The sequence below is a fragment of the Chaetodon auriga genome, chromosome 8, assembly GCF_051107435.1.
Source record: "Chaetodon auriga isolate fChaAug3 chromosome 8, fChaAug3.hap1, whole genome shotgun sequence".
Taxonomy (NCBI): Eukaryota; Metazoa; Chordata; class Actinopteri; order Chaetodontiformes; family Chaetodontidae; genus Chaetodon; species Chaetodon auriga.
In genome coordinates this window covers 18,972,067-18,988,988 of record NC_135081.1, presented here as the reverse complement: position 1 = coordinate 18,988,988, position 16,922 = coordinate 18,972,067, and the positions used below count along the sequence as shown (strand labels likewise).

At 42.9% G+C, this 16,922-nt stretch overlaps 2 protein-coding genes across 3 annotated transcripts; both read right to left on the bottom strand.

The window, feature by feature from the left end:
• Positions 1-1,603: 1,603 nt before the first annotated feature.
• Positions 1,604-7,402, bottom strand: opn9 (opsin 9). Of its 2 annotated transcripts, none has more exons than XM_076737408.1 (9): positions 7,251-7,402; positions 5,805-5,980; positions 4,740-4,890; positions 4,469-4,608; positions 3,971-4,109; positions 3,739-3,853; positions 2,507-2,587; positions 1,930-2,437; positions 1,604-1,819 (listed from the first exon to the last, which is right to left on the bottom strand). In XM_076737408.1, the coding sequence occupies exons 2-9, from the start codon at positions 5,923-5,925 to the stop codon at positions 1,722-1,724; spliced, it is 1,353 nt and encodes a 450-aa protein (XP_076593523.1). In that variant the 5' UTR covers positions 5,926-5,980; positions 7,251-7,402; the 3' UTR covers positions 1,604-1,721. The 2 variants fall into 2 exon arrangements, with proteins under 2 accessions (XP_076593523.1, XP_076593522.1); XM_076737407.1 differs by having other exon boundaries at positions 7,235-7,328.
• A 1,611-nt stretch (positions 7,403-9,013) lies between these two features.
• Positions 9,014-14,360, bottom strand: gapdh (glyceraldehyde-3-phosphate dehydrogenase). Its single transcript, XM_076737306.1, has 12 exons — positions 14,312-14,360; positions 13,761-13,806; positions 12,249-12,348; positions 11,854-11,960; positions 11,644-11,734; positions 11,409-11,524; positions 11,134-11,215; positions 10,822-10,973; positions 10,636-10,714; positions 9,693-9,776; positions 9,499-9,596; positions 9,014-9,405 (listed from the first exon to the last, which is right to left on the bottom strand). The coding sequence occupies exons 2-12, from the start codon at positions 13,781-13,783 to the stop codon at positions 9,336-9,338; spliced, it is 1,002 nt and encodes a 333-aa protein (XP_076593421.1). The 5' UTR covers positions 13,784-13,806; positions 14,312-14,360; the 3' UTR covers positions 9,014-9,335.
• Positions 14,361-16,922: the final 2,562 nt, after the last annotated feature.

Here is a 16,922-nt window from a genome sequence, read left to right as displayed (position 1 = left end):
CCGTAAATACTCGACTAAAGCAGCGTTTATCCCTTAACTCTTTGCTTTCTGTGGAATACGACACGTAGCGGTATTAACGTGTTCACCTTTGGTATACACAAAATAAATCCACATTTGGGGGAAAAAAATGAGCCAAACTGAATGATAATCACAATCTAAAATAAAAGCTTCAAATACTCAATGAAGCTATTAAAATAGGACTAAACCCAAGGCTGCATTTCTAACTGGACAACTCAGCCACCTGTCCCAGAACACTGAAGTCTGGAGCCACGAAAGGCCCTCAGTGTGTCAACTGGTCAGTGATCAAATAGCTTAGCTTGGAGTCATTCATATGTTCCAAGGGTCATATGTTCACCTTAATTTTGTGGCACAGTGGGATCATGACAAGGGTCCCATGTTCCCAGGGTCCGACATTTCCAGGGTCCTATGTTCCCTGGATTGTAGCATAGGGCTATCATCCAGGACGCAGGGATTTGTAAGTGAAGGAATACAGTATAAGTACTTTCACATGTAAGTGACATACGTACCTAGTATATTTCTGATAAGGCAAACTATGATCTTTTCCTCAACCTAAAAAAGTCGTCTTGGTGCTTTAATCTAACCAATGTGCGATTGTTTCACAGCACGTGTTTGTTACTGTTCTCAGTGCGCTTTATTTTGAAAATCCAACGGAACATAGCTAACCGGAAGTTGTAGTTTTATTATTGCTGACTCAACCGCGGACTTCGCTTGTTGAAAGTGATTCATAAGGGTCCTCCAGTGACTTTTAAAGTGACACCAGGGGGTCCTGGCCAAGCCTTCGTGTGTGACGAGTTGGGAGTGCCGATGTGATGCGGGGGAATCGGGTCCTGATAACAGAGATACGCCCCCCTTATCTGAAACTAGCATAACAAAGACTGGAAACAAGAGAACTGCTGAAATTACCAACATATATAAAGCTCACTAGCTAGCACGTTATGTCCCGTTTGTCGGGCCCGTACAAATGCTGAAGAGTGAAAATGACAACTAGTTTCTTTATCGTGGTGTTGCGTTCAGTGACCTCCCGCTATTTTCTGTCTGGCAACAGCAACTTCCTAATCGTAAATTCCCCCAAAATGTCGAACTTTTGCCTTTAGGACTTACATCACTGTGCACATACCGAGTGTCACATATTCTTGAAGTACTATGTGTTGAATGAAATCACCTCACAGCTACACTGGAGCAGTACTGAAGCACAGGATGAGAGAGGAGGAGGTGGGTGGAGGGTGTAAGGGTCCACGAGCAGGATAACCTGACAGCCACAGCCAAAAACAGGCCGGTGACCATGAGCTTTCAAACACTGTGCGCAGATGACAAGACAACAAGAAAAGAAATCCAGTTGTTTTGTTTGATAAGTTATAAATAATTTGTTTTTATTGTTGCTCATCCAATGCTTCCATGAGCAGTTAGCAACTTAAAGACCCTGGTACACCCATGGCAGACCCACACAGGGTTTTTATCTTGGCTGATTAGACCAAGGATAAGACATTTTCACAGCACAAAATTTGGCTATCTATCTATATATCTGTCTATCTCAATCGGTCGGCAGTGAGAGTGCTGGGTGTGGACTCTCTCAGATCTCTCCGTCCACTGGTGCTGCAGTTTCTCTCAATGTCACCTTGAGTGTCCAAGGAGGCCAAGTCCAAAGCAGCAGCCTGCACTGACATGCTGTCTGCTCAGGAGTCTGTTCCTCTTCTGCTCCCCTAGTTCTTCAGTCTTCTGCCTTTTCTCCCCACAGACAAGGACATGGGGTTGCTCCTTTTCCTCCTCCAGCTCTGACAGTAGGAGAGGGTGATGCTCCCTTAAAGAAAAGAGAAGAAAAGGAGGATGAACATGTGGATCAGAGCCTTATGGGACAAGACAAAGCCCAAGAAACAGTGGAAGCTGGTAGAGTTTACTCGTGTTCCTTACTTTCACATAAGCTTCCGTTCCTCCTCTGCACTCGCCTCCTCTCTGCCATCTCTTGGCCAAACAACATCACATAGACATCGTCCCTGAACTCCCTGTTCATGATCTGGTAGATTAAGGGGTTGATCATGCAGTGGGACTTGGCAAGCATAGCAGGGATCAAGGTGAGCACAGGTGGAAGGGAGGAGACCGGCTTCCCGTGTTTTCCCAGGGAGGACCTGAACATGGCGTCACTCAGATCAGCGATGGAGACTGAACTCATGTTGCTCACATCACTCCACTTGCTCTCAGGATTGTAGTAGACTTGTCTGTAATATTCTGCAGCCGTCCAGTTGAGCAGTGAGGGGATGTCAAGGAGCTTTAGAGCATTTGGAGAGACACCAGTGGACTCCTCCACCACCGTCTGCAAAGTGCCTTGTGCTTCATCTCTGGGAATGAGTGCAGACATCAGAGACACGGCGGCATACGGCATCCAGGCCAGGAGGAAGGTGCTGCACACCACAGCAGCCATCTGGAATAGACATACGGTTTATTTTTCCTGCAGGATGTGGACCAAGGAGAATGATCCTCATGAGTTTACCTTTGCAAGTCTCAGGTCTTTGTTGGTGTGACTGACAGAGGAGGACGGTATAGATGCCAGAGTGCGATTAGACCTGTAGACCTGAAGACAGAAGCAACAGGTAATGCTGCTGTTTTATAATTAGACCACAACACACATATGTGAAAGCTGGTAGCATAAGTGTTGCTTTTGTCAGGTTTTTGTTGGCTGATCATCTTTGCCACGTCACACCTGTCTGGTCTACCCTTGCATGATTCCCAGCTTCTCTGGCAGTATGCATCTTGTGGGCTGTGATTCTGGTTGGCTGTGATTTGTAGGAATACACGATAATATCGGCATGTTACCGGCAAAGACTTTAAAATGAAATATTGGCCAGAAATGAACATCTTTGCTGGAGATGTCCTCTGTAATTAGGTGTAAAAGAAAATGTGCATATATTGGTATTTGTTATCAAGTTGGAGTGAGCTGGAAAATATTGGATATTGGCAAAAATCTAAAATCATGCATCTCAAGTGATTTGTTATGTCCAGCTGTGTGTCTTATGTTTGTGTGTTGATGGATCAAAAATCGTAAACTGTGAAGCGGAGGCACTCAGAGTGAGACTGGTCCAGGTTGAGTATCTTTTACATATTTTACATACTACAAACGCATATGTCAACTATTTTCTGGTTACACCTGGAAGAACAGGCGTTTGCCTTCCTTGTGATATGTATGGATGGTGCAGGCCAGCCCAGGTAGCTGAGCCTTTATCTGTGCGTTAGACCCATAGGTAGATCTGTTAGATTTGTTATTGATTTGAAAAACACTCCGAGGCCGTTCTTGTTATGTTACTCACCTATATTATTGATTATACACACAGAATTTAAGTCTGTCTAACAACCAGCTCCTGAAAGAAATAGCTTCATTCATCACAAGAGGCTTAATTCATTGAAATGCCACAAGCTAATTGCCACATAATGAATGTTGGGCTCCTGGGACCCCTGAGCAGCTGGGCCAAAAGGCCATTTTTTCACACTTTGTCTTTGGTAATCCCCTGGATCTCTGAGGAGGAGGAGGAGGAGGAGGAGGAGGAGGTGTGCATTGCTGGCTGCCACAGTGTCTTTTTCAGTACTGTCACTAGGGGGTGCCAGAGTTGCAATTTGTCATGATCCACACTGTGGCTTAAAATAGTGACTAATACATTAAAACTAAATAATTACAGAATACAGACAGTTTCCAGATCCTCCATTATGTCATGAAGCAGCAGTCCTCACCGTCAGCAGGATGGCCAAATATGAAGTGATGATGGTGAGGGTAGGAAATCCAAAGCAGAACGTCAGGATGAGGAAAATGTAGATTCTGTCATTTAGAGACGACCTCATTCTCCACCTTGAAATAATGATACGGGCAGACTGGTTATCACATACATGTTCATCTGCGTAGAGTAGAAATCAGCAACATAAACAGCAGGACATCAGACAGCACTGTTCAGAGATCAGAGATCACCAGTTGATGGTGCAGCTGGTCCCATAAGGCTCTGGTCCATAACTTCCAAAGCCAAAAGCAGGCAGTAGAGCCCAGAATAATGTGTAAACCCACATCAGCGCAATGGACAGAGACACATGGCGCCTCTCAATCCATTGACCTAGAGAGGCAAAAAGCATACAGAGCACTTAATGACCCTTTGAAGCTGCGTGTTCATGTGTCAGCATAATGAGCACTGAGCCTCATGGGAATTCTTGACATATCAGCTCACCATTTTCTTGAAACATCACGTTTAATTGAGCTTTAGTGTTACCTAAGCATTCACTGATTTCAATCTTTAAACCAGTATTTTTGTAAGAGAGAAGGAGACTCTTTTACAGACTAGAATTAGTGCGTTATGTAAGCAAGGTTGTAAAAACCTACATGGGCTTGGAAATGTATTCAGCAGAAGTCGGACAGATTTAGAGTGCCTGTGTGGATTGTACAGTTTAGGTCTGTGCTAGAAGATGTCAGACTTGCCATATCTTAGGCAGCAGATCTTCAGGCAACGGTCCACAGAGATGAGGCAGGTGGTGAGCAGAGAGCCGATGCCAAACACAAAGCCCAGGATGCCGTACCAAAGGCACCCCGTCTCCCCAAACACCCAGGCATGACACAGGCTGACAGAGGGAGAGAGGGGCTTAATGGATCATCACCTTCTGTCTCTGACAAATGGCTGCTGGTCTCAATGTTATTTGTATTGTACTCACACTGTCATCACCGGCTGCTTATTGGTTGAAGTATTCTGTACCTGGAAATGATGAAAACTGGCGCTCCCAAGAGGCTGAAGCCAAGATCACAGAGAGCCAGGTTGATGGTCATGAGCTCTGGAGGTCTGAGCTTCTTCCTTTTCCTACAGCCGACTAACAACACCGTGCTGTTCCCCAGCACTGATATGACACCTGCAGGAAAAGAAGTAGACAGGTACAGAGAAGAGCATATAGCAGGAGCTGAAGAATGTCATTTTTGTCCATCTTATCACTGTAAATGTGGTCTTTAAATCCCACAAATACCAGCTGTGCATGCTTACATGAAGTGAGCCTCAAGAAGGTTTCACAGTGCACAATTATTCATCTATTTTCCTTTTTATGACACACTAACCAGCTGCTCTCCGTTCTGCTGAACACTCAGCAGGGAGCAGATCGAGCCAGATAAAGCCCAACTTGGATCAACAAGTTTGACTGTGACAGGAGAGCATCTGTTCATGTGCAGCTTCATCGGTTTGTTGCAGTGAAAGTAATGTTTAAGATTCTCTGCTCAGCTAGATGAAAGTGTTTTTTGTTTTTTTTTTAAATTCAGCTTTTGATGAGACCGCGTGTCTAGTTTGGTCTTTTGTGTTGACCAAAGAACAAAAAAAAAACTTCTCTCATCCCCATCATGAGTAACTAATAAGCCGGTCGTACAGCTCATAGAAAGTATTTTCACAGCACAGTGTTGGATTTTGATTTTTGAAGTATGTCTGTTGTTATATGCAGGATAAAATGGCTTTTAATCACTTGAACACCAATATTCCCATTAAAATGTCCCTTTAAGTAAGTTTAAAGACAGATTTCTTTTTCATTCTATCTAAGGCATACTATGTGCTGTGTGAATATAATAATTCAAAACCAAAATGTTGTGGCTGCACCTCTGATCACAACTTAACACTTTGCATGTGGGCCATCAGGTCGCAGACACTAGCATGATAGATTCAGTGTTTCTTAGACAGTCAGGCTCTTGACTGGAATTTAAAATCCATTTTTTTTGGACTCGATATCCTCTCCTGACAAAAATGAACCTGAGACTGACACAATGATAAAAGTGCTCTCTTGCTCACCTGTGAGGGTGAGGAAGACGGCGACGGCCAGGTCTGCAGAGGGGGGCAGCTGGGAGAGGAACAGCGGGTGGATGGACGAGGGGACCAACCAGGAGCCCCTCTGTGAGCCATTCTTTCCCATGTATGCACTGCTCTGACCCACAGCAGCATGCAGAGAGGAGAGGCAGCTCCTGACGCTTCAAAGAGAAAAGGAGTTATTCTGGAAACTATCCTGATCTCTGCACAGCTTTAACTGACTCCATTTTTTTAATCTCTGCTCCTCTCTTAATGTGCAGCTGAAGCTCAGGATGGAGTAAAACAGGGCAGCGAGGGGGGGGGACTGTGGATATTTCACAGTGGAGAGCTGTGAGATTCAAAATAATATTTTAATTTTAAAAATCAATTTTCACCTTGGTTTTGGGAAGAAATTGTTATATAAATCAGGCTATGAATAATATATGAGCAAACCCTTCTATAGTAACATTCAGAATATAGAGAGGAATAAAACTGAAAGGTTTGTTGGATGTAAGTGCTGCTGAGGTGGAGATTTCTGACGTAGAGTATGAGAAAAAGGTCTTTCCATCCATTTTCAGACAAAAAATAAGACATTGAACATGGTAGAAGCAGATATCACCATGAGCCTCTCCCGATTCATTACCGCTATCATTTAAATGTGCATTAATTTGCATAAATGTCCAGAACAGAAATTAACACCCAAATGTGTATTTTGGATGTTTTCTTTCCACCAGTCTGAAAGAAGACACATTATGGAAGCAAAATAACCCAAAATCTCAAAATTGACGAATGCATGAAAAAACAATACTTTTCATCTGTTTCCCTAAAAAAACCTCACATCCCAAATTTCTCTCTCCTCACTTTTCAGCATCCTTTAGCTTGTTTTTCTATGAGTTTTTTCTGACAAAGCATTATTAGTTGCATAATGATATAAAAAGCTGACGATTACTTAATGAATACAGGTCGAACTGATCATGTGACTCCATCTTGCCTCCTTTCTGACAAATCTGCTCTGGTTAGAACATAATTTGCAGCTTTAATGGGAAAATCTGACATTTCTTCAAATACAGCATTGATTGTAATTGTTTCAGTCTCACCCCGGCAAACGTGTGAATCAGAGGGGCATCAATCTGTGTCATGAATACATTTTCAGTATCCAGGATCTTGAAATAAATAAATGACTAATTTTAATAAATAAAGGCTTGTTGATTATCTTCCTTTACAGATGGCATTAGGGAAAAAACAAGGTCTCTTAATGATGATCCCAGCAGAGTCTCGTGAGTGATACAGGGGGTCAACAGGGTGATAAAAAAAAAAAAAAAAGATAAATGAACAGTCACACAAGACAAGCGGTCAGAACAAAGGTTTCCTGAAAGAATCAAAATTTCTCTAATTTCTCTTTTTTCCAATTCTGCAGAAAAACACATTATAAAAACAAGCATCACTACTCACCGTCCTCCTGTCTGTCTGTCTGTCTGTCTGTCTGTCCCTCTCTGTAGGCTCCAGCTGGTCTTTAAAGGAATGATCTTATATTTTTGTGTAATCTTAATCTGAACCCTCCCTCTGCAAATCCATGTGGAATTTCTCTGGAGAGCTCGAGAGAAAAGTTGCTGTCGACAATCTGGCTTAGAAATGATCATTGAGAGGCACGCAGAAGCTCTCTCTGTGTGTGTGTGTGTGTGTGTGTGTGTGTGTGTGTGTGTGTGTGTGTGTGTGTGTGTGTGTGTGTGAGAGAGAGAGAGCGAGAGAGAGACAGAGAGAGAGAAGGAGAGAGAGAGAGAGTGGGGGGGAGTGGGCCTATTTGAGGGTGTTTAACCTCTGTCCCGCCTTGTATCTCCTCTCCAGCTCTCTACTATCTTTCTTTATTTCCACTGAATCCATATTATCCCTGTGAATCCACACATCTGTCACTGGGGTCCTGATACACACCATTTTAATTATGATACTCATTGTTGTCATTGTGAACGTGCACAAAGGAACAAGGACACAGAATAAATTTGTCCTTTATGACACACATACACATACAGTATGTCATACAGCTAATCAGGTGTTTTTGCATTAGGGTAAAGGTGTCAGAAAACACCGACATACAAATAAACAAAGTGAACTTTGGTATCTGCTCCTCAATTCAACTCGAACTGAAGTAAAACTAATCCGATGGGATCACAAACAGACTATTTCTACTAATATTTCTGTGGTTGACTGAAGAGCTATATATTAGAGGAATAGCAAAATTAACTTTTTTTTTTCTTGATCTGATAGAAATAAATGTGTACGCCGTAAAGCCATCGACATCACATAACACTTGGGATCCAAATCGATTCACAAATCTTTTTCAAGAAAATTCAAAGGAGGTTTAGTTACATAAAAACGTATCAGAAGTAAAAAGCACTCACTATGCTAAATGGTCCCTTTCTGAGTGTTAAACGATAACATCTGGTAACATCTTCAAGGGGCCAGAAGATGATTTATATGTTTATCTTATGCATCAAAGATAATAATTTAAGTCATTAACAGGGCTCACATACCTCACGAAAATCCCAGCAGAGCTTCAACCTGAGCAGGTCTGAACAGCAACATAACTGAGAACACCTGAGCGCATTTAATCTATAATCATGCAAAATTAAAGTAACTGTACTGAATAAATGGAGTGAAGTAGAAAGTACCTCAAAATTGGATTTAAGTACAATACTTGCGTAAAAAGTACTTCCATCGTGGCCAAGGTGACTAACGTAGATGATCAGTGGGCAGATTTCTAGAATAGTTTGAATGGTTTTGCCAAATTACCTGCAGGCATCATTCATGAAAGCCTCATATTGAGCCACTGCAGTGGGCTTTTGTCAGGCGGTGTTAGTCATGCTACAGTACTCTCTCAGCTGGGCCAGGTATTGAACGGGGCTAAAAGTTCTGCAGAGGGAACATTTTTTTTTAAATGGATGACGTGACTGTTCTACAAAAGCAAGAATCTATTTGAGCAGCCAAACCAGCATTAATTATCCTCCACGGTGCCACATAATCAAGAGACCAAACAATTAAGAGCCATTGGTGTATTCTCACAGGAGGGCATTGATCGGATATGTTGAGAGATACCTCTGAGGGTTTGCTTGAGTCACTGACCTACATAAGAATCCACCTAATGATATGAGCATTAATCCCACTGGAGCGCTTCTATAAAATTGTGCTGTGCAGTGACAAAAGGAGAAAAGGAGGACATGAATCTCACAAACAGAGGACTTTATTCCACCACTGCCTGCAGTACCTCAGTACTACAGACAGACTCACATCAAGATCTCTCACACAAGAACAGAACAGAGACTTTAACAAATACAAAAAAGTGATAATTGGTCACCAATCTAAATCTTCTTTGTTTGTTCTCTGTGGGACTTTTCCTCAGGCATCTAGCGGGGGGTGGACTATCAGATGGAACCAGGTAGAGTCATAGATAATACAATGTCTTATTGTAAACATATAACTCTGGCATCAGGAGAATGTGGGTGATGTGGCACAATGCAGTGACGCTGGATTGGCTGGTTGGGTTTACTCCTTGGCAGCCATGTGGGCCATCAGGTCGCAGACACGGTTGCTGTATCCAAACTCGTTGTCATACCTGGTTAAAAAGCAAGGAGGAAATAAAATGAGTCATTGTGCATCACCGGAAAGAGACATGAGGAAGTGAAAGCACTCTGTGATGAAGGCGTACCATGAGACCAGCTTGACAAAGTGGTCGTTGAGGGCGATGCCAGCGCCAGCATCAAAGATGGAGGAGTGACAGTCGCCGTTGAAGTCTGTGGAGACGACCTGCAGGAGAGAGAGAGAGAGAGAGGACGCCGCATTAAGGAGGATACTGATGGACAAACAGTTTAAGGTTCAGAGATGAGAGGGACGAACACACACCTGGTGCTCTGTGTATCCCAGAATGCCCTTCATGGGTCCATCAGCTGCAGCCTTCACAACCTTCTTGATATCATCGTATTTGGCCTGTTGAGAGGAAAAAAAAGATTCTGTTTGCATTCAAGGGGAATTTAGCTATCACTTAAAATCACATTTAATGGTACATAAAATTACTAACTTATTAAAAATTAAGTCTGGTGTTCAAAATTTCTCTGTTCTTCAAATGCTGTGAAAAGCTTAAAATCCACAGATAATCTCAATACTTTCTGCCTACCCTGCCTTGTCTGTACACTCAGCCTGAAGCCCCCTTGAAAAAAATAGGTCATGAATATATAAGCAAGACAAAACGGGTGATGAAGCATTGACAGACATGACAAAGCACACAGCAGTGAGTGTTACATTAAAAAGACAAAGGATGTGGAGCAAGAGCACAATGTAGGTTGGCATCCTTTCACAAAAAGGAAAGCTTGCATGTAAAAAGATTATAATATGCATTTGCATTTGTTGGGGACTATTTTCAGTCATGGATTGATACACATTTGGTGCACTTGTTAGCATTCATGACAGAAGGATGGGACACAAGGGACTGACTTAAACTACAGTGCCCATCACCATGAGCAGGAGCACTGTAGTCTGCTGGAAATACTTGTTACTAGAATAAATGAATTCCTGTTTTGGGGCTGTTTGTGGAATTTGACAGCGAGATAACAAACATTACCAGACCTACAACCCCGAAATATTTACAAAAATCAATGTAGTTGATGAGGTAATACTTTAAATATATTGTCTTTGGACTAAATTCGATTGAGTAGAGTAGTCAAAAAGGATTACAGTGATCACATTATGTTGTAGACGGTGTCTTAGCTTTTTTGGAGGCTGAGTGGTACAGTCAAATCAATTTAAGTCCATTAAACGTTACGAATGCTTTGTGGTTGTGGTCACTCACGGGTTTCTCCAGACGGACTGTCAGGTCAACCACTGACACGTTGGGGGTGGGGACGCGGAAGGCCATGCCGGTCAGCTTGCTGTAAAACACATTCAGTTTGTAAATATCACAAACTAAATTCACCAAGTTTAGTGCAGCTCCTTTCAACACTGTACAGCAATCAAGTGATGTGTTGTTGGCACTGACCCGTTGAGCTCAGGGATGACCTTGCCGACAGCTTTGGCAGCACCGGTAGAGGCGGGGATGATGTTCTGGCTGGCACCACGTCCGTCCCTCCACAGCTTGCCGGAGGGACCGTCCACGGTCTTCTGGGTGGCAGTGATGGCATGAACTGTGCTCTGATGGGCAGAGGAGAGAAAGGAGATGATTAAATATGGCTTAACCCCTGCAACTTTGTAATGTCATGTTGGCGTTTTGGGCCGTTTGTTAATCTGGTTTTAGGGGCTGCTGAACATCTCTGTGCCAGATTGTTTGCAGGCGATGTGTTTTAATCCTCACCATCAGGCCCTCAATGATGCCGAAGTTGTCATGGATGACCTTGGCCAGGGGGGCCAGGCAGTTGGTTGTGCAAGAGGCGTTGCTGTAAAGGGACAAAGTAACAGCATTAGTTAATTGAGGATTTACAAAATAAATGTCAACGTCTCAAAAATGTCTTTGCACAATGAATGCAAGTTCAACCAAAAGCAAAACGCACAATTATTGAAAAACTGGGTTCAAACTACAGCCTTCAGATTGTAGTATCAAATTTACAAGACAGACACTTTGATTCTTACCTGACAACTGGGAGGGATTTGTCGTACTTCTCATGGTTGACACCCATAACAAACATGGGAGCGTCAGCGCTGGGTGCAGAGATGATGACTCTCTTGGCGCCACCCTTCAAGTGAGCCTGCAGTGTGTTTTGAAATAGCATTTAATCAATGACCTTTTTGGCCAGTTGCACATCGTATGTCATAATTTTTCTCATGATCATTTTGTAAAGGGTTTGGGACGGGATTGATCACGTACGGAGGCCTTCTCGATGGTGGTGAACACACCAGTGGACTCAACCACGTACTGGGCACCAGCCTCACCCCATTTGATGTTAGCGGGGTCCCTCCTGAGAACAGAAAAGTTGGGAGTCAATAAATGCTTCCTTTGCTCTTCTGTTTGCTGATGTGTGCGTGAACTTGTCATTAAACATGCTTCCTTCATTAAAAGCGTGTTAAGTGAACTCACTCGTGGAAAACGGTAATTTTGTGTCCGTCGATGACCAGCTTGTCACCCTCAACCTTGACCTCGCCCTTGAAGCGGCCGTGGGTGGAGTCATACTTGAACATGTAGACCTAAAAGAGGAAGAGTAAAGAGATGAGACAGTTTTCATCATTTTACAGCAGTTGACCGAAGCAGAAGATTATATTTGAAGTTTACATATAAAAGATAAAACACAGCAAAAGCCTTCATTACATATTTAATTAAGCCAGTGTGCATAGAAGGTAAATTTGTCAGGATATGACATGAACACACATTTGACTTTTGTGATTCTTGACTGATTCTCATTTTCCAGAAACTGCAAGCTCCTATAAAAGAATGATGTCATAGGTCTTATATTTCAAGTAATCTTATTGACTTACCATGTACTCCAGGTCGATGAAAGGGTCATTGATGGCCACGATCTCCACCTTCTTGGAGGTGAAAGCAGCACGGGTCACCAGACGACCGATGCGGCCGAATCTGAAAAGTGAACAGTGTTGTTTCTTAATTTGGCCTCTAGATGGTGGTATGATGCCATGTCACTGAATGATCACGGTCATGTCTCGGGGTCACAGTGGACTGAAGCTCCAGATGCTTATGAGGGGGGAATAATGAGTCGTGAATGTAAAATTGAGTTTTTGACTTTCACATCAACCTGAACGCCGCCTATGTCACATTACTGCTGCAGCTCTTTCCTTTATGTGAGATACACAACTCTCCAGGAGACCTGAAACCACATCCAAAGGAAGGGCAAAGTTCAGGAGGAGGGGCCGAGGGAGGTGTGTGTTGCTCTCACATGCTCCTCTCTGGGGGCTGAAGTCAAAATGAACCTCTAATGTGGTAATCCTGGTGACGGCAGTGTGTTGTTTGATCAAGCAGCTGAGTTACTTTTTAACCGCGGGTCCAAAATCCTGGCACAAATACACCCTGTTCTCACTCACTGGGGGGGGGGTGGAGGAAGAGGGGTGGAGAGATAAAGAACGGATCCATGAAACAGATAGGAGACTTTAAGGTCACATTATGTGTGTTACGCAGGTGCTCTTCTGCTTGCTTCAGACAGCAGAAAAACTGTTGAATGACCTGCATGTCGAAGCCCACATTGTTATCTGCTGGGGGGTAAAGTTCGAAGCTGGGGGACTGTCCACAGGTTGGTGGATGTGCATCTGTGCATGGCCTCCATTACGAAACACTTCTTCCTCAGCTGCTGCATGGAATCACTATTAAAAGGGAGCACGAGGTCGAGACAGTCAACACTTTGGGCCGGTTTAATCATTCAGAGATAGACGTAAGACAGCTTTTATGGAGCTCTTCCTCCACACTGAGGCCTGTGGATTCTTTTGAAGTGTCACATGCATTATTAGCTTAATCTTTTAGCTGTCTTTAGTATCAACAAAACCTGCAGACTTTTATGGGTTTTTTTACAGTTTTATTTCAGTACTCACTGTTAGTCATATCCTACGTGACAGTCTGAACATCTGTGTTCCAGTAACGTGGTTAATTTTCATTAGGTACGGAGGCGCCGTTGTGTGGAATTCAAACTGACACACTGTCTGTCATCATCTTGTCTTGAGTTTTTAAGGTCTTTGTATCAGCTTTTCTTTACTTTTATATCCAAGTATATGTTGTTCAAAGTATTTGTGTATATGTAAGTATTTGGATACATATATATTAATATTGCAAAACAAACTTTAGGAAGCACAGACGGTGACAGCCATTGCAGTAAATCACTGTTAAATGCAGCCTGCGTGCACAGATGAGAGGGGTGTGGCATTGGGAATTGAGGGTGCAGAGAGCACACTGATTTGACCCGAGTGTGTTTTGCTTATTTAGTTGTGCTAATTAAGGGGATTTGGTTAATTCTGTTAAGTGAGTGGATGGAAATGAGCGCTTACCCATTGATACCGACTTTGACCATTTTGCCTGGGTTGTTCTAGTCCTCTGGAAGGAGAAATGAGAGGAGAAAAGAAGGAAGAGGAGGAATAATGCATCCTGTTTAATACTGACAAAGCAACATTTACGACATTTACATCTACATTAGTCTTTACTTGATGACAGTTTCTAAGATTGTGCGCTGAGATAAGCAAAGAGTTTACGTGAACACGTAAAAGCATTGTACTGATAAGCTGTGACCACAGTCCAAGTGAATTTCAATGCAAATCCGCAGACCAGAACTTTCCCTGCAAGTGTGAAATCTTCCGATTACGTACACTGAAAAACATCTCCATGTCCTCATGAGAAATACATTTAAAACAGGACTATAAAGCAAAGTCAATTTCTTTTAACTTTATGACCACAGTTACTTTAAAATTGGGTTCAATCAAGTCCATGCAGATTATCCTCAGGTGATCTAAATCAAGCTATCCCATCATGCAGCCTGCTGCCGAGGCCCTGCAGTTCCTGTCCCTGTCTAACTGGAATGATTTCATCATTGAAGGTATTTTACCGTTTGTGAGACGCCTCAGTTTGTCTTGCGACTCCGGGTGTGAGTGGGGAAGAGCAAAGTTAAGCTGTGTGTTTTTATGATTAACCCGAGTTTAAAGCCACACCCCCCCTCATAGGTCACCGCTCCTCGGCCCGCCCCCTCTGAATGTCAAGGTCGTCAGCCTGCAAAGAGACATGCAACCTGGCTTCTGCAACTTCATGTGAGTTGAAGCCTAGAAGCTTCTCTCTTACCATCTCCTTTCTTCTGCTAATTATATCAAACTCTGAAATATGTTGTTCAGATTTATGTTTTTTCAGCAGAAGTTCAAGCCTGTTTCCACCTCCCTCACCTTTAAGGGGTCTGGATATAGATACCCAGATATTAAAGTCCACAGATAGTGGACTGAAAAAAGAGAGGGGTCCCTCACTGACCTTCTCAATAAATACAGACAGAGGGAGCAACCGAGGGATCAAATCTCTGTCTTACTGACTGTGACATTTCATGTCCAAAGACCATGACCCTTCACTTTCAGACTCTCCGTGACTGTGGAAAGCTGCCCTTCCTCCTCCGCCTCTCCATCTCCTCTGCAGACGACAAAAATTGAGTCTTGAGCGTTCAGTATGAACACATGATCATTACGCATGTGCAGAGGAGGCGTCTTCAGTCTGCTTGAGTTTGTGCGCTCGCTCGAGTTTTTATTCAGAAATGACTAAGACTAAAAGAAAATGAATGCTAAAAAAAACCCCATTTGATTGAAAGATGGTTTGAATTGTCTGGACGAAAGTACTGCACTCTGCGATGTGTCTTTAGTTTTAATTGTGCACAGAATGACAAGCCCTGGATGTGTCCATGTTCTGAGTCTGACTCCTTTGTGAGCATTTGAAGAGAAGTGACTCCAGAGGATGGTGTGAATGATAAATCAAAATAATGAGAATGTCAATTTAAACCAGGAGGTTGAATCCTGTTGGAAATATCCCCCCTGGCTGCACACTGGGCTTCACCAGCGGGCACTGTTGACAGTGAATTGAAAGCGTACCCATGATATGGCATCTTGACACCACAGCAGACCATGAAGGTGCAAGACATCGGCTGTGTAACTTGACAAAAGGTGACATTCGGTGACTTGTATTTTCTGCCTCAGCAGATCATGTGGTCATGTGTGTTTTGCAGCAGGCTAGCAGACATGTAGCTCTGCACTACAACTGGACAGTGCTGCTGTGTTTTATGGCTGCAGTCCAATCGTCCGGGCATAGCTGAACTACCACAATCCTGAGTGCATGCCAGTGTTGGCCTCTGGTTTTCAGCTTAAGGTCAAAGAGGGGAAGTAAAGGTCGGGCTAAGATTAGACGCTGCCTGGCTAGTCAACACTTGGTCCATGTTGTACTCTCAGTACTGTAAATGCCGCCTCACACAGATCACATGCTCTTTCTACATTACAACAGCCAAATTCTACCCACTGTAGGGAGGGAAGTGAGAGGCCATGGAATAAAATATCTGGGGGAAGTATGACTTTAGCTCAATGTAAAGGTCACTGTAAGATTACAAGATTACATCTGCAATCATAGCATCATTTAAGCAAAATTCCAGCAACATTTCTGTAAATTAGTGTAATTTCTCAAAGGTTCTATTCCAGTTTACTTGTTTAGAAAGTGCCAGAACAGTAACATGTATGAGCTGAGGTTTGGTGATCTATGCACCTGTGAGTGTGCACGCAAAAGAGGCCTTTAACTACATTTACACAACTTGTGTCCTGTACTTACCTCCAGTGCAAAGTCTACAGGGCGACTGTGTGTGCTGAGGAGCAAATGAACACATGATGGAGTGAGACTGCCATCTAGTGTTGTAACGAAAATCTTTGAAATTTAATTCAGATTTACCCACTGATGCACCGACAGGTAACCTGTAACAGTAATCTGTAACAGTCTTGATGTTCTGAGGTCCATCTTGATCTCAGAAACAGCAGTTGTCAAAACACCTCAAGGTGTATCTGGTAGCTGTTCTGGAGCGTTCAGTCATATCACATGATCTTCATCTGCAGATAGTCTGCTTTGTCGTCATTCCTGATAAAATGGCACTAACACATGATAATGTAGTCTGGTTCAAAGCTGAGAGTGAACTTTGTACTCCGACTTCTAAGCCGACATGGACAGGAAGTTGCTGAAGGACCAGACGACTTATTTCCTCAATCAGCTTCTTATTATGAACATGAACACACAATTTTCTGCCAAAGATAGAACAGTTTTTTTTTCCCACATTCCAGAAATTTCTGTCTCTGCTCTCCTCACTGGTTTGAAGTCAGGGGGTCAGTTAGAAAAAGGTGATGTCATGTACTTCTGTGCACCAATCAGGATTTAGACAGTCAGTTTATGAGTGTTAAAGTCTTTACAAATAAATCCTAAAAATGTTTTAACTTTGATTTCTGATTCAGTCATGAATATTGAATGTTGCAGTGAAAGAAATAAATCTTAACACGACTGAACAAATCTGCTGAAGATCGTGTGATATGATTGAAAGCTCCAGAACAGCTATTTAAAGTACCCTGAGATGGGGTCGATTTGTCAGTTCAGGGTGTCTTGATTTGGTCCGTTGTGCTTTGCTTCCAAGTTTAAAAGAATTCATGTCCTCAAACTGG

Bases quoted from the DNA above. Each gene is read 5' to 3' on its own strand.
- opn9 (XM_076737408.1), bottom strand. From the start codon at position 5,925: ATGGGAAAGAATGGCTCACAGAGGGGCTCCTGGTTGGTCCCCTCGTCC. The intron at 4,609-4,739 runs GTACAGAATACT...TCCCTCTGTCAG, and splicing joins CCAGTTTTCATCATTTCCAG to CCTGTGTCATGCCTGGGTGT. The intron at 4,110-4,468 runs GCAAGTCTGACA...TTGCCTCTCTAG, and splicing joins GATCTGCTGCCTAAGATATG to GTCAATGGATTGAGAGGCGC.
- gapdh (XM_076737306.1), bottom strand. From the start codon at position 13,783: ATGGTCAAAGTCGGTATCAATGG. The intron at 11,961-12,248 runs GTAAGTCAATAA...TTCCTCTTTTAG, and splicing joins TCATCGACCTGGAGTACATG to GTCTACATGTTCAAGTATGA. The intron at 10,974-11,133 runs GTGAGGATTAAA...TCTGCCCATCAG, and splicing joins GCATCATTGAGGGCCTGATG to AGCACAGTTCATGCCATCAC.